A 15,433-nucleotide genomic window follows, 5' to 3' on the forward strand; every position below is an offset into this window, starting at 1 on the left:
AGGTAGGCTAGTTGAGAACACCTTTATTTAACCAGGTAGGCTAGTTGAGAACACCTTTATTTAACCAGGTAGGCCAGTTGAGAACACCTTTATTTAACCAGGTAGGCTAGTTGAGAACACCTTTATTTAACCAGGTAGGCTAGTTGAGAACACCTTTATTTAATCAGGTAGGCCAGTTGAGAACACCTTTATTTAACCAGGTAGGCCAGTTGAGAACACCTTTATTTAATCAGGTAGGCTAGTTGAGAACACCTTTATTTAACCAGGTAGGCTAGTTGAGAACACCTTTATTTAACCAGGTAGGCTAGTTGAGAACACCTTTATTTAACCAGGTAGGCTAGTTGAGAACACCTTTATTTAACCAGGTAGGCTAGTTGAGAACACCTTTATTTAACCAGGTAGGCCAGTTGAGAACACCTTTATTTAACCAGGTAGGCTAGTTGAGAACACCTTTATTTAACCAGGTAGGCTAGTTGAGAACACCTTTATTTAACCAGGTAGGCTAGTTGAGAACACCTTTATTTAACCAGGTAGGCTAGTTGAGAACACCTTTATTTAACCAGGGAGGCCAGTTGAGAACACCTTTATTTAACCAGGTAGGCTAGTTGAGAACACCTTTATTTAACCAGGGAGGCCAGTTGAGAACACCTTTATTTAACCAGGTAGGCTAGTTGAGAACACCTTTATTTAACCAGGTAGGCAAGTTGAGAACAAGTCTTCATTTGCAACTGCGACCTGGCCAAGATAAAGCAAAGCAATTCGACCATACAGTAGAACAAAATAAAACAAAAAGTCTATTTACAGTGTGTGCAAATGAGGTAAGATAAGGGAGGTAAGGCAATAAATAGGCCATGGTGGTGATAACAATATAGCAATTAAACACTGGAATGGTATATGTGCAGAAGATGAATGTGCAAAGTAGAGATACTGGGGTGCAAAAGAGCAAGATACATTAATAAATGCAGTATGGGGAGGAGGTAGATAGATGGGCTGTTTACAGATTGGCTATGTACAGGTGCAGTGATCTGTGAGCTGCTCTGACAGCTGGTGCTTAAAGCTAGTGAGGGAGATGTGAGTCTCCAGCTTCAGTGATATTTGCAGTTCGTTCCAGCCATTGGCAGCAGAGAACTGGAAGGAAAGACGACCAAAGGACGAATTGGCTTTGGGGGTGACCAGTGAGATATACCTGCTGGAGCGCGTGCTACGGGTGGGTGCTGCTATGGTAACCAGTAAACTGAGATAAGGCGGGGCTTCACCTGGCAGAGACTTACAGATGACCTGTAGCCAGTGGGTTTGGCGACGAATATGAAGCGAGGGCCAACCAACGAGAGCGTACAGGTCGCAATGGTGGGTAGTATATGGGGCTTTGGTGACAAAACGGACGGCACTGTAATACACTGCATCCAGTTTGTTGAGTAGAGTGTTGGAGGCTATTTTGTAGAGGACATCACTGAAGTCGAGATTCAGTAGGATGGTCAGTTTTACGAAGGTATGTTTGGCAGCATGAGTGAAGGATGCTTTGTTGTGATATAGGAAGCCGATTCTAGATTTAATTTTGGATTGGAGATGTTTGATATAGGTCTGGAAGGAGAGTTTACAGTCTAACCAGACACCTAGGTATTTGTAGTTGTCCACATATTCTAAGTCAGAGCCATCCAGAGTAGTGATGTTGGACAGGCGGGCAGCGATCGGTTGAAAAGCATGCATTTAGTTTCACTTGCGTTTAAGAGCAGTTGTAGGCCACGGAAGGAGAGTTGTCTGGCATTGAAGCTCGTCTGGAGGTTGTTAACACAGTGTCCAAAGAGGGCCAGAAGTATACAGAATGGTGTCGTCTGCGTAGAGGTGGATCAGAGGATCACCAGCAGCAAGAGCGACATCATTGATGTATATAGAGAAGAGAGTCGGCCCGAGGACTGAACTCTGTGGCACCCCCATAGAGACTGCCAGAGGTCCGGACAACAGACCCTCCGATTTGACACACTGAACTCTATCAGAGAAGTAGTTGGTAAACCAGTCGAGGCAATCATTTGAGAAACCAAGGCTGTCGAGTCTGCCAATAAGAATGTGGTGATTGGCAGAGTCGAAAGCCTTGGCCAGGTCGATGCACAGTATTGTCTCTTATCGATGGCGGTTATGATATCGTTAAGGACCTTGAGCGTGGCTGAGGTGCACCCATGACCAGCTCTGAAACCAGATTGCATAGCGGAGAAGGTACGGTGGGATTCGAAATGGTCAGTAGTCTGTTTGTTAACTTGGCTTTCGAAGACGTTAGAAAGACAGGGTAGGATAGATATAGGTCTGTAGCAGTTTGGGTCTAGAGTGTCACCCCCTTTGAGGAGGGGGATGACCGCGGCAGCTTTCAAACCTTTGGGAATCTCAGACGATACGAAAGAGAGGTTGAACAGGCTAGTAATAGGGGTTGCAACAATTTCGGCAGATAATTTAAGAAAGAGAGGGTCCAGATTGTCTAGCCCAGCTGATTTGTAGGGGTCCAGATTTTGCAGCTCTTTCAGAACATCAGCTATATGGATTTGGGTGAAGGAGAAATGGTGGGGGCTTGGGCAGGTTTCTGTGGAGGGTGCCGGGCAGTTGACCGGATTAGGGGTAGTGAGGTGGAAAGCATGGCCAGCCGTAGAGAAATGCTTATTGAAATTCTCAATTATAGTGGATTTGTCGGTTGTAACAGCGTTTCCTAGCCTCAGAGCAGTGGGTAGCTGGGAGGAGGTGCTCTTGTTCTCCATGGACTTTACAGTGTCCCAAAACTTTTGGGAATTAGCGCAACAGGATGCAAATTTCTGTTTGAAAAAGCTAGCCTTAGCTTTCCTAACTGCCTGTGTATATTGGTTCCAAACCTCCCTGAAAAGTTGCATATCATGGGGGCTATTCGATACTATTGCAGAACGCCACAGGATGTTTTTGTGCTGGTCAAGGGCAGACAGGTCTGGAGTGAACCAAGGACTATATCTATTCCTAGTTCTACATTGTTTTGAATGGGGCATGTCTATTTAAGATGGTGAGGAATGCAGTTTTAAAGAATAGCCAGGCATCATCTACTGACGGGATGAGGTCGATGTCATTCCAGGATACCCCGGCCAGGTCGCTTAGAAAGGCCTGACAGTCCATACTTGTGTCACCTAGGGCTGGATATTATATGATTAAATAATTAGCTGACTATAAAATGTTTCTCTTCTGTGCCAATAAATGAACAGATGTTAGACAAATGTGCTCTGAGTTTCACATCTTATCCACTCATTGCTCAACAGCCCAAAATATCTTACTATGTTAATAGAAATCAGGGATCATCAACTAGATTCAGCCGTGGGACGATGTATTAATGAGCAGATGGTCAGGGGGCCAGAACATAATTACAAATCATTTGGAGACGGCATATAAAAAAAAATCAAAATAAAATAAAAGTCACCCTTGGGCCAAATTCACCTACTAATGACTACGTGGGTAGAGACTTGTATGTTTATGGGTGTGTCTCAAGACACCCAATTACACAATGGACTGGCTTCTCAGACACAGATTATACCTGATCCTGTACTCATTGAACTGTTTAATCAGTGGCTGGGTAAGCAGCCCTATTGGCTTAGCTACCCGTCAGTCATTATGGGTTGGTTGTGTTTACCCAGTCATAGATATGGATCAGTTCCCGTTGACAGATTGCCCAATATAGGAATACATGGCACATTAAAATACATGTAAGTTTGGTAGTGTTTACCAAGCACAGTGATGTGGTAATGTTGTGTTGACCTACCTAGCACGGTGTGTGTGTAGGGCAGAGGGATGAGTGTGTTGACCTACCTAGCATGGTGTGTGTGTGGGGCAGAGGGATGAGTGTGTTGACCTACCTAGCATGGTGTGTGTTGACCTACCTAGCACGGTGTGTGTGTGGGGCAGAGGGATGAGTGTGTTGACCTACCTAGCACAGTGTGTGTGTGGGGCAGAGGGATGAGTGTGTTGACCTACCTAGCATGGTGTGTGTGTTGACCTACCTAGCACGGTGTGTGTGTGGGGCAGAGGGATGAGTGTGTTGACCTACCTAGCACGGTGTGTGTGTTGACCTACCTAGCATGGTGTGTGTGTGTGGGGCAGAGGGATGAGTGTGTTGACCTACCTAGCATGGTGTGTGTGTTGACCTACCTAGCACGGTGTGTGTGTGGGGCAGAGGGATGAGTGTGTTGACCTACCTAGCACGGTGTGTGTGTTGACCTACCTAGCATGGTGTGTGTGTGTGGGGCAGAGGGATGAGTGTGTTGACCTACCTAGCACGGTGTGTGTGTGGGGCAGAGGGATGAGTGTGTTGACCTACCTAGCACGGTGTGTGTGTTGACCTACCTAGCATGGTGTGTGTGTGTGGGGCAGAGGGATGAGTGTGTTGACCTACCTAGCACGGTGTGTGTGTGGGGCAGAGGGATGAGCGTGTTGACCTACCTAGCACGGTGTGTGTGTGGGGCAGAGGGATGAGTATGTTGACCTACCTAGCACGGTGTGTGTGTGGGGCAGAGGGATGAGTGTGTTGACCTACCTAGCACGGTGTGTGTGTGTGGGGCAGAGGGATGAGTGTGTTGACCTACCTAGCACGGTGTGTGTGTGGGGCAGAGGGATGAGTGTGTTGACCTACCTAGCACGGTGTGTGTGTGTGGGGCAGAGGGATGAGTGTGTTGACCTACCTAGCACGGTGTGTGTGTGTGGGGCAGAGGGATGAGTGTGTTGACCTACCTAGCACAGTGTGTGTGTGTGGGGCAGAGGGATGAGTGTGTTGACCTACCTAGCACGGTGTGTGTGTGTGGGGCAGAGGGATGAGTGTGTTGACCTACCTAGCACGGTGTGTGTGTGTGGGGCAGAGGGATGAGTGTGTTGACCTTCCTAGAACGGTGTGTGTGTGTGGGGCAGAGGGATGAGTGTGTTGACCTACCTAGCACGGTGTGTGTGTGTGGGGCAGAGGGATGAGTGTGTTGACCTACCTAGCACGGTGTGTGTGTGTGGGGCAGAGGGATGAGTGCGTTGACCTACCTAGCACGGTGTAGGACTCTCCAGTGAACCGGTCTCTGCCTCCTCTGATGGCAGGCGACCGTGTCGTTGACGTCCTCTTGGGAGACGGAGTTCCACTTCTACCACAGAGAGGAAGGGAGGACACAACAATAAACACACTGACATTTTGACGATGACGATCGGCTGCTGCTCATAATAATGTCTGGAACAGAGAGACAATGGAATGGCATCAAACTCAGGGAGCGACAGCTAGCCTAGTGGTTGGAGTGTAGGGGCGGCAGGGTAGCCTAGTGGTTGGAGCGTTGGGCAAGTAAACAAAAGGTTGTTGGATTGAATCCCCGAGCTGACAAGGTAAAAATCTGTCATTCTGCCCCTGAACAAGGCAGTTAACCCACTGTTCCCCGGTAGGCCGTCATTGTAAATAAGAATGTGTTCTTAACTGACTTGACGAGTTAAATAAAAAGATAAAATAAAATTTTAAAAAGATACCATTCCACTGATTCCACTCCAGCCATTACAACGAGCCCATCCTCCCAAATGAAGGTGCCACCAACCCCCTGTGATTACAGACAAGACAACAGAGCAGAGTGGAAAAAGGATGCTGTGTAGAATCTACTGTCAGCTAGATATTCATGTCCAAGCTCCAATCTAGCTGACACTAGTTTACCAGTCTTCTAAGAGAAAACAACGTATGATAAGGATGAAGTGGGTATTTGACCACCTCTTCAGAACAAACTCAAGCGTAGTGGTGTTAGACACAAGCAAACAAGGGTGATAGACAAAATGAGAGGAGAAACAAAAAAGCAATTCAAATGAGTTATTGTGTTTGATAATGTATTGGGCCTATAGCTTACGTCATATAAAAAATACATCTGGGGAGGTAGATCTTCCATTTTAATACCTGCTACTATTTACCATATTAACACAGGCCTGGCTGATCTATAGACGCCTGGCTGATCTATAGACGCCTGGCTGATCTATAGACGCCTGGCTGATCTATAGACGCCTGGCTGATCTATAGACGCCTGGCTGATCTATAGACGCCTGGCTGATCTATAGACGCCTGGCTGATCTATAGACGCCTGGCTGATCTATAGACGCCTGGCTGATCTATAGACGCCTGGCTGATCTATAGAAGCCTGGCTGATCTATAGACGCCTGGCTGATCTATAGACGCCTGGCTGATCTATAGAAGCCTGGCTGATCTATAGACGCCTGGCTGATCTATAGACGCCTGGCTGATCTATAGACGCCTGGCTGATCTATAGACGCCTGGCTGATCTATAGACGCCTGGCTGATCTATAGACGCCTGGCTGATCTATAGACGCCTGGCTGATCTATAGACGCCTGGCTGATCTATAGACGCCTGGCTGATCTATAGACGCCTGGCTGATCTATAGACGCCTGGCTGATCTATAGACGCCTGGCTGATCTATAGACGCCTGGCTGATCTATAGACGCCTGGCTGATCTATAGACGCCTGGCTGATCTATAGACGACTGGCTGATCTATAGACGACTGGCTGATCTATAGACGCCTGGCTGATCTATAGTAGCCTGGCTGATCTATAGACGCCTGGCTGATCTATAGACGCCTGGCTGATCTATAGACGCCTGGCTGATCTATAGACGCCTGGCTGATCTATAGACGCCTGGCTGATCTATAGACGCCTGGCTGATCTATAGACGCCTGGCTGATCTATAGACGCCTGGCTGATCTATAGACGCCTGGCTGATCTATAGACGACTGGCTGATCTATAGACGCCTGGCTGATCTATAGACGCCTGGCTGATCTATAGACGCCTGGCTGATCTATAGACGCCTGGCTGATCTATAGACGCCTGGCTGATCTATAGACGCCTGGCTGATCTATAGACGCCTGGCTGATCTATAGACGCCTGGCTGATCTATAGACGCCTGGCTGATCTATAGACGCCTGGCTGATCTATAAAAGCCTGGTGGTGTGCAACTTTGCTGCAACCAAATTGCTCTTCTTCCATTCTATTCTGGCTGGTTGTCCACAAGGATTCCTAGGATCTCTGTTGTATTCAGTCAGCGCTTGGGGGAGGTCAGCTGTGGATGAATGCATGGCCCATCTGCTGTCCAGCTCTTATGATCAGGGGACTGGGGACAACAACTGGAACATGACTGACGGACTCAGTCAATAGGCAAGACAGGGAATAACAAGGGCTTAGCCAATAGGCAGACAGGGAATGACAAGGGCTTAGCCAATAGGCAGACAGGGAATGACAAGGGCTTAGCCAATAGGCAGACAGGGAATGACAAATACTGTCAGAGTGTTGGAATGTGTCCCGGTCTGTCCATAAATAAAATAAATAAATTAAATTGTGCTGTCTGGCTTGATTAATATAAGGAATTTGATGTATCGCATTTACTTGATACTTTTACTTAAATATGACAATTAAGTACTTTTCCCACCACTGTACTTAAGTAGATTTAAAACAAGACAGTTTTAGACTTATTTTTACTCGGTTACTTTGACTTGAGTCCTTTTCCTTTAAAAGGGCATCTTTACATTTACTCAATAATGACAATTGAGTACTTTTTCCTTGATTAATGCCAAGATTAAGATATTTCTCCATTTCTATTTTAGATTGACGATTAGAAGATATTTTTTGTATCTGAGTGTTTATTTACCCACTACAACCCTTATTTATGGTTATATAACGACCCCCTAGCCTTCCAATCCTTGCTTCCTCCGTCCTTGTTTCCTCCATTCCTCACCTCTCTTTCAAAGCACATCCGAGGAACAGGCCTGAGTTTAGGAACTTCAATGCTCTCCCTCAAGGTGCCGTGATGGGGAGTTTAGGAACTTCAATGCTCTCCCTCAAGGTGCCGTGAGGGGGTTAGAGTCTAGCGGGTTATGTCTGGACTGGGTATCACAACTACTCCCTCACTCTCTCAAAGCACATTGGGGGAAAGGATTGAAGGTTCCTCCCCTCAGGCCTCCTTCTCTGATGTGCTTTGAAAGAGAGGCGAGGAATGGAGGAAACAAGGACGGAGGAAGCGAGGACGGAGGAAGAAAGGATTGGATGGCTAGATGTAATATAACTATAAATAAGGCATGATGATACAAAGTCTGTATGTTTTTAAAGTGACACTCATCTACATGTCTTTATAATATATATATATTTATTAATTAGTTATACTATTTTGATACTGATTACCGTACTGTTGGGTAGAGCATGGAAGTTAAGCATTTCACTGCATGTGACAATAACACTTGAAATACCAACGGGGTTCATATAGGCTCCAGGGTTAATTATGTCTAAATACTGCCATCTAGTAGAATTTAATAGGCTACTACATACAATTCAAGTTCATTAAATAAGCCTTTTTTTTCCTGAAATGTTGATATCCATGAAAGCATTGTCAATACTGTCAGTGTTTTAGGTCTGCATGAAACTATTGGACATTACTACAATAATGGTGTGTACTGTGGTACAAGAAATATGTGAGGAGTCAGGACTGACAGGGTGTGAGGAGTCAGGACTGACAGGGTGTGAGGAGTCAGGACTGACAGGGTGTGAGGAGTCAGGACTGACAGGGTGTGAGGAGTCAGGACTGACAGGGTGTGAGGAGTCAGAGTCAGGACTGACAGGGTGTGAGGAGTCAGGACTGACAGGGTGTGAGGAGTCAGAGTCAGGACTGACAGGGTGTGTGTCCTTTGATAGGATTGAGACGAGAGGCGTGTGAACTTGTCTCATGAAAACACTACGGCCGCACATGTTGGAATATATATCATTTTGTACATGTATAGTCTATAATGAAATATCATACATGGACACATCTCCACCATCATTGACTAAATCAGTGGACCCCTCCTCAGTCTTTAGCCAATCAGTGGACCCCTCCTCAGTCTTTAGCCCATCAGTGGACCCCTCCTCAGTCTTTAGCCAATCAGTGGACCCCTCCTCAGTCTTTAGCCAATCAGTGGACCCCTCCTCAGTCTTTAGCCAATCAGTGGACCCCTCCTCAGTCTTTAGCCAATCAGTGGACCCCTCCTCAGTCTTTAGCCAATCAGTGGACCCCTCCTCAGTCTTTAGCCAATCAGTGGACCCCTCCTCAGTCTTTAGCCAATCAGTGGACCCCTCCTCAGTCTTTAGCCAATCAGTGGACCCCTCCTCAGTCTTTAGCCAATCAGTGGACCCCTCCTCAGTGTTTATCAGGGATGAAATAGCAGCTGCAGCTCCTGATTACATGGACAAGGGGGACCTGATCACTAATACTAGATCAGCAATGCTACTCTGAGACACTGTTTCAATACAGACCTAGATCACCCCTCCCCTGCTGTGAGTCAGTACCTGGCAGACGGGAGAGGACTGCAGGGGTGTGAGTCAGTCCGTGGCAGACAGGGGAGAGGACTGCAGGGGTGTGTGGTGGACTAGCCTGTCATTTGTAAGTCTCTGTAGCCTCAAGCCTTTTGCTCGTAATCTGAATCTCTCACCCTGCTCTCTCTCTACCTCTTCATTGTGCCTCTGTTGAATTATGTAATTCTCTGAAACCCTCCACTCGTCTCCTTTCCACGCCCTCAATAGACAGAAGACCAATACCAGCACAGCTACAGTACCTCTCATTCTGAAATGATACCTCTTCAGAAGTAATAGTCGAGGATGCTCAGATGACCAAATGGTTAACTAGTACGCTAGGACATATCAGTTAGCTAAACAGTTACATCAGTTCATTAATAGGTCAATAAACACAATCATTACAGTAGAGTATCTTATAATCTTAAATAGAAATGGAGAAATATAGCTTTATCTTGACATGAATAAATACATAAATATCTATTAAATTGATGATTTAAAATATAGTAGATTAATAGAAGGCATTTAGAAAGGTAAACTCTTATTTTGAAGGGACCGGAAGTGTAGGTTGTGCATTTGCCCAATGACAGGCATTACACATTTAACCACACCCACATGTGAAAACCGACAAAGTTTAAAAAAAAATGATATGCAAAAAAACGAGAACTAAATAACAAGCAATTTGTCAGTTTTTTTTGTTTTTATAGAAAAAAACGAGCTGTTTTCACATTGCTGATTTGTCTGTTTTTACTTGGAAAACAATTAGCCAAAAAGAGACCTCATTGTGGTTTTGGGAACATGATATGATGGAATGAATGACTGGACAAATACGGACATTACAGTTTCTATACTTACTACAGTTGAGTGAATTGTTACTCACCAAAACCATTTGTTGCAAGCATAAGAGAAATTAGTAAAAACAAAAATAAATTCAGTGATACTAAATTGTACATTAATTCTGTAACAGAGATGGGTCGCCTAGGGATAGAAGTTGTTATTTATTTTGTCATAATTTCTTTAAAAGGGCCAAGGGAAAAAAGGAATATAGCCTAAGGTTTTTAGAAAGAGAAACAGTTAGGAAAGATGGACATCTAAAGATGGAGTCTTTTAATGGTTCAGGACAGAATAAGAACACATTGTATTCTTTGTTTGTGGGAGGCCAAGGCAAACCAAAATCGAATTTCCCCCAATTCATTAATTTGACCTAAATTAAGAGTTTATGAAAAAAGCAACCATTTCCATCTGTAGATGTCTCCTTTAAGTCAGGCACACAAAGAAACCACAAGTCATTTCAGGAGGTTTCTCTCAGACTAGAAGAGCAAACGTTGCCGAAATGGGTCTTGTAGCCTAAACTGTTCACACAGAAACCCGAAAAGGGACTTTGATGTACAGAACAGCCTATATGAAAGCGATTGTCGGAGTGTACAAACTTGAACGCAGGCGGTCTTCTACCTCACATTGCCACTGGTTACACGGCAGCTTGACGCTACATTCAGGTAGCCTAATGCTACATTCAGGTAGCCTAATGCTACATTCAGGTAGCCTAATGCTACATTCAGGTAGCCTAATGCTACATTCAGGTAGCCTAATGCTACATTCAGGTAGCCTAATGCTACATTCAGGTAGCCTAATGCTACATTCAGGTAGCCTAATGCTACACACTACAGCTGAAAAGTCACACATGGTCACCTTGACATGTTCTTCAGATTGGTAAGATGAGCGCTGTTGACGAACACAAAGAATCAACAAAAACAGCAGGTTAAAACAAAGACATTCTGTGGCAGTCATGATGGAGCTTGCTATTTAAAAAGACCCTAAAAGAGAGATTCCATTCGGCACTAAATAACGCACATTTTCCATTGTAGCTGAGTAAACCAACCTTCAGTAGATGTCATTCCACATCGAGACTAAATCAAATCAAATGTATTTAAATGTATTTATATAGCCCTTCTTACATCAGCTGATATCTCAAAGTGCTGTACAGAAACCCAGCCTAAAACCCCAAACAGCAAGCAATGCATGTGTAGAAGCACGGTGGCTAGGAAAAACTCCCTAGAAAGGCCAAAACCTAGGAAGAAACCTAGAGAGGAACCAGGCTATGTGGGGTGGCCAGTCCTCTTCTGGCTGTGCCGGGTGGAGATTATAAACCTAGAGAGGAACCAGGCTATGTGGGGTGGCCAGTCCTCTTCTGGCTGTGCCGGGTGGAGATTATAACAGACTACTACTCTGAACTCTCTCTTTAAGAGGGACAATTGGTTTTCAAGAACATTTTCTGAGAGTATCAACGCTGGAACTTTACAAAGTATAAATGTGTTTCTGTCTTGAAGGACATTACGCTTCAACTTGGCAAACAGTGTTTTTGACAGACAACGCTGCAAGCGGAAACCCAAGATAGGAGAGGAAGCCTTTTAATAAAACATGAGCCTCTAAAGTGTCCGGCTGCTCCTGACAAAAGGTCTCTTTTCAAACCGCCCCTCAGCAGCAGATAGACAACACAAGGCACCATGACACAAACACAGAAGAATGTGACATCTAAGAATGGCACTTCAAATGGTAGCCTGGTCCCAGATCTGTTTGTGTTGTCTTGTCCACTACTATGGTCATTACCTAGCCTGGTCCCAGATCTGTTTGTGCAGTCTTGCCACCTCCTCTGGTCTTATTTGTCATGCTAATGTGTCGATGACCAAAGGAGTTGGCAAGACTGCACAAACCAATCTGGGACCAGGCTAGGTAATGACCATAGGAGTTGATTTAGAATTAAATCTCTCCCATGATTTTGGAATGAGATGTTCGACTAGCATGTGTCCACATACTTTTGATCATGTAGTGTATTTCGCAAATCATACAGGAGACGCCGATGATTTTGTTACAAAGCTGTGAAATGTGTGATGACCAAGAGAGACTGTTGTCTAGCAGCACACTTAACAGCTGTGTCTCTGAAACCTCTTCTATGGCTGTCCTCCCAACTGACAGCTGTAAGGAGGGTAATGTCTTCCTTCTCCTCTTCGTACATATTAGCATTGCCTTAGTTTTTTTAAATATTTCCCGCTCAGTTGTTTTGAGTTATCCAATTTAAAATACTTATGTCAGCTTCAAAATAACCTCTTTCAGCTACCCTACATCATTTCCTGTTACATAGACAATGGTATCGTCAGCAAACAGGGTTGCTATACAATTGGAGCGCACCAGAGGGAGATCCTCTGCATACAGCAAGTACATAATAGGTCCTAGACAGCTGCCTTGTGGGACACCACAGCATACAGAATGAGGTTCAGAATATGAAACATTTATGAATATAAACTGATTTCTGTTGACAAGATCGGACTGTAACCGTATCAATGAGGTGTTATATCCATAGTGACACAATTCCATCAACAGATCAACAAGGTTAACAGCAGCACAGAAATAAAGAAGCAACACACCTACAAGTTGACCTTGGTCACGTGACCTGAGCCACTATTAAATCAACTGGAGCTGTTGCAGTCCAGTGATCCTTACGGTATGCACGCTGGTAGCCTGGTATCCTTACGGTATGCACGCTGGTAGCCTGGGATCCTTACGGTATGCACGCTGGTAGCCTGGTATTCTTACGGTATGCACGCTGGTAGCCTGGGATCCTTACGGTATGCACGCTGGTAGCCTGGGATCCTTACGGTATGCACGCTGGTAGCCTGGGATCCTTACGGTATGCACGCTGGTAGCCTGGGATCCTTACGGTATGCACGCTGGTAGCCTGGGATCCTTACGGTATGCACGCTGGTAGCCTGGGATCCTTACGGTATGCACGCTGGTAGCCTGGGATCCTTACGGTATGCACGCTGGTAGCCTGGGATCCTTACGGTATGCACGCTGGTAGCCTGGGATCCTTACGGTATGCACGCTGGTAGCCTGGGATCCTTACGGTATGCACGCTGGTAGCCTGGGATCCTTACGGTATGCACGCTGGTAGCCTGGTATTCTTACGGTATGCACGCTGGTAGCCTGGGATCCTTACGGTATGCACGCTGGTAGGCTATATGGTATGCACGCTAGTAGCCTGGTATTCTTACGGTATGCATGTTGGTAGGCTGTACGGTATGCATGTTGGTAGGCTGTACGGTATGCACGCTGGTTTGCTGGGATCATTTTATTCTGTTCTATATAAACCCATATATGGTTACTGACAAATGCTTCCAAAATGTTATGTAGTGATGACTAATGTGTCAATGACCATAGGAGTTGGCAAGACTGCACAAACAGATCTGGGACCAGGCTAGGTAATGGCCACAGGATGGCAACTCCTGGGACAAAGCTACAGGATGGCAAGACTGCCATCTGGGACAAAGCTATTTCAATGGCAGTTTGAGGTCAAATTAAGATAAGGCCCAATCCCAAATGTAACCCTAGACCCTAAGTCCGATGAACTAGTGGAGATCTGAGAGTATCTGACAGGCGCAGTCAATATGGTAATACGCTCCAGCCTTCCTATTGACAGGCTCACTGAAAGTTTCACCATATTGCTTATACCAATCAAATCCTCTCATATCTCAGCGCGTAAGGGTCCATTTGGGACACATTGTGTGTGTTCCAGTTCAGTTCTCACCTGCCCTTGTTCTCCTTGCCCTTGACCTTGCTCTCCAGCCCCTTGCCTCCCTGGGGGTCCCACTCCACACTCCTGTCCTCTACCTTCAGGTTCAGATGGGACGACGACGAGTCGAAACCGAAGTTAAACGCTGGGGAATCAATCAATCAACCAGTCAATCAGATACCAATAACATAATAATTGTTGATCCAAGACAACAGTCTCACCTCTGGTTTCCAGGGTAACTAACAGTCTCACCTCTGGTTTCCAGGGTAACTAACAGTCTCACCTCTGGTTTCCAGGGTAACTAACAGTCTCACCTCTGGTTTCCAGGGTAACTAACAGTCTCACCTCTGGTTTCCAGGGTAACTAACAGTCTCACCTCTGGTTTCCAGGGTAACTAACAGTCTCATCTCTGGTTTCCAGGGTAACTAACAGTCTCACCTCTGGTTTCCAGGGTAACTAACAGTCTCACCTCTGGTTTCCAGGGTAACTAACAGTCTCACCTCTGGTTTCCAGGGTAACTAACAGTCTCACCTCTGGTTTCCAGGGTAACTAACGGTCTCACCTCTGGTTTCCAGGGTAACTAACGGTCTCACCTCTGGTTTCCAGGGTAACCGGATCAGAGTATTCTCCAGCTGCTGCCTTGTTGCAAGCTCGTACCCGGAAGTTCATGAACTTCGAGTCAAACTTTAAACCTGGAAGATGAACAGCACATTATCTGTACAGGTTCATGATGTTCTGTAGGTGAACAAGCTTTTAGAGTTTGATACAGTCACAAAAAGGTGAAGCAAAGCGATATAGATTAGTCAGATTTTAAACACAAGAAGCTGCACTGCAGTCTTAGCCTGGTCCCAGATCTGTTTGTGCCATCTTGCCAAGTGGCATGACAATGACCATAGGAGTTGGCAAGACTTCACAAACAGATCTGGGACCAGGCTAGGTAATGACCATAGGAGTTGGCAAGACGACACAAACAGATCTGGGACCAGGCTAGGTAATGACAATAGGAGTTGGCAAGACGACACAAACAGATCTGGGACCAGGCTAGGTAATGACAATAGGAGTTGGCAAGACGACACAAACAGATCTGGGACCAGGCTAGGTAATGACAATAGGAGTTGGCAAGACGACACAAACAGATCTGGGACCAGGCTACAGTGGGCCCTACTCTAGCCCCGTACCGGACAGTGAGTATTCTGTGGTCTTGATGTTGTCCACCACCTCCCAGCACCGTTCGTCTTTGATGCGTGGCAGCCCTTCGTGGTCGGTCTTTCTGTACTCCAGTATGTAGTGGTCTATCTTGCTGTCCTCCACTGGCATCTTCCAGGCTACGGACACCGTGTTGTCTAACACCAGACAGTCCCCTACCTCCATCTCTGGGGCTCGAGGGACTGAAACGACACAGAGAAATGGGTATTTATAAAGCCAGCAACAGATCCGTGCGATGGAAAATCATTTTAGGGTTGACTAAATTACAAGCTTTTTTGGATGTCCCCCTAAATATGTAATGACATTCAGGATTCATTAATGGAAATGTTTTTA

General features: G+C 45.7%; 1 protein-coding gene across 4 annotated transcripts in view; it reads right to left on the bottom strand.

The window, feature by feature from the left end:
• Positions 1 to 15,433, bottom strand: part of LOC109880397 (FSD1-like protein) — a 66,748-nt gene that overhangs the window by 8,002 nt on the left and 43,313 nt on the right. The window contains exons 7-11 of one of the 4 annotated variants that reach the window (XM_031826031.1): positions 15,073 to 15,282; positions 14,488 to 14,586; positions 13,910 to 14,039; positions 11,017 to 11,049; positions 5,020 to 5,114 (exon numbers count right to left, since the gene is read on the bottom strand). In XM_031826031.1, coding sequence (XP_031681891.1) covers positions 5,020 to 5,114; positions 11,017 to 11,049; positions 13,910 to 14,039; positions 14,488 to 14,586; positions 15,073 to 15,282 — 567 coding nt within the window. Of the gene's footprint in view, positions 1 to 5,019; positions 5,118 to 11,016; positions 11,050 to 13,909; positions 14,040 to 14,487; positions 14,587 to 15,072; positions 15,283 to 15,433 lie in introns of all 4 variants that reach the window. The other 3 variants (XM_031826029.1, XM_031826033.1, XM_031826032.1) reach the window with 3 other exon arrangements.

The sequence above is a fragment of the Oncorhynchus kisutch genome, linkage group LG6 (genome assembly GCF_002021735.2).
Source record: "Oncorhynchus kisutch isolate 150728-3 linkage group LG6, Okis_V2, whole genome shotgun sequence".
Classification (NCBI taxonomy): domain Eukaryota; kingdom Metazoa; phylum Chordata; class Actinopteri; order Salmoniformes; family Salmonidae; genus Oncorhynchus; species Oncorhynchus kisutch.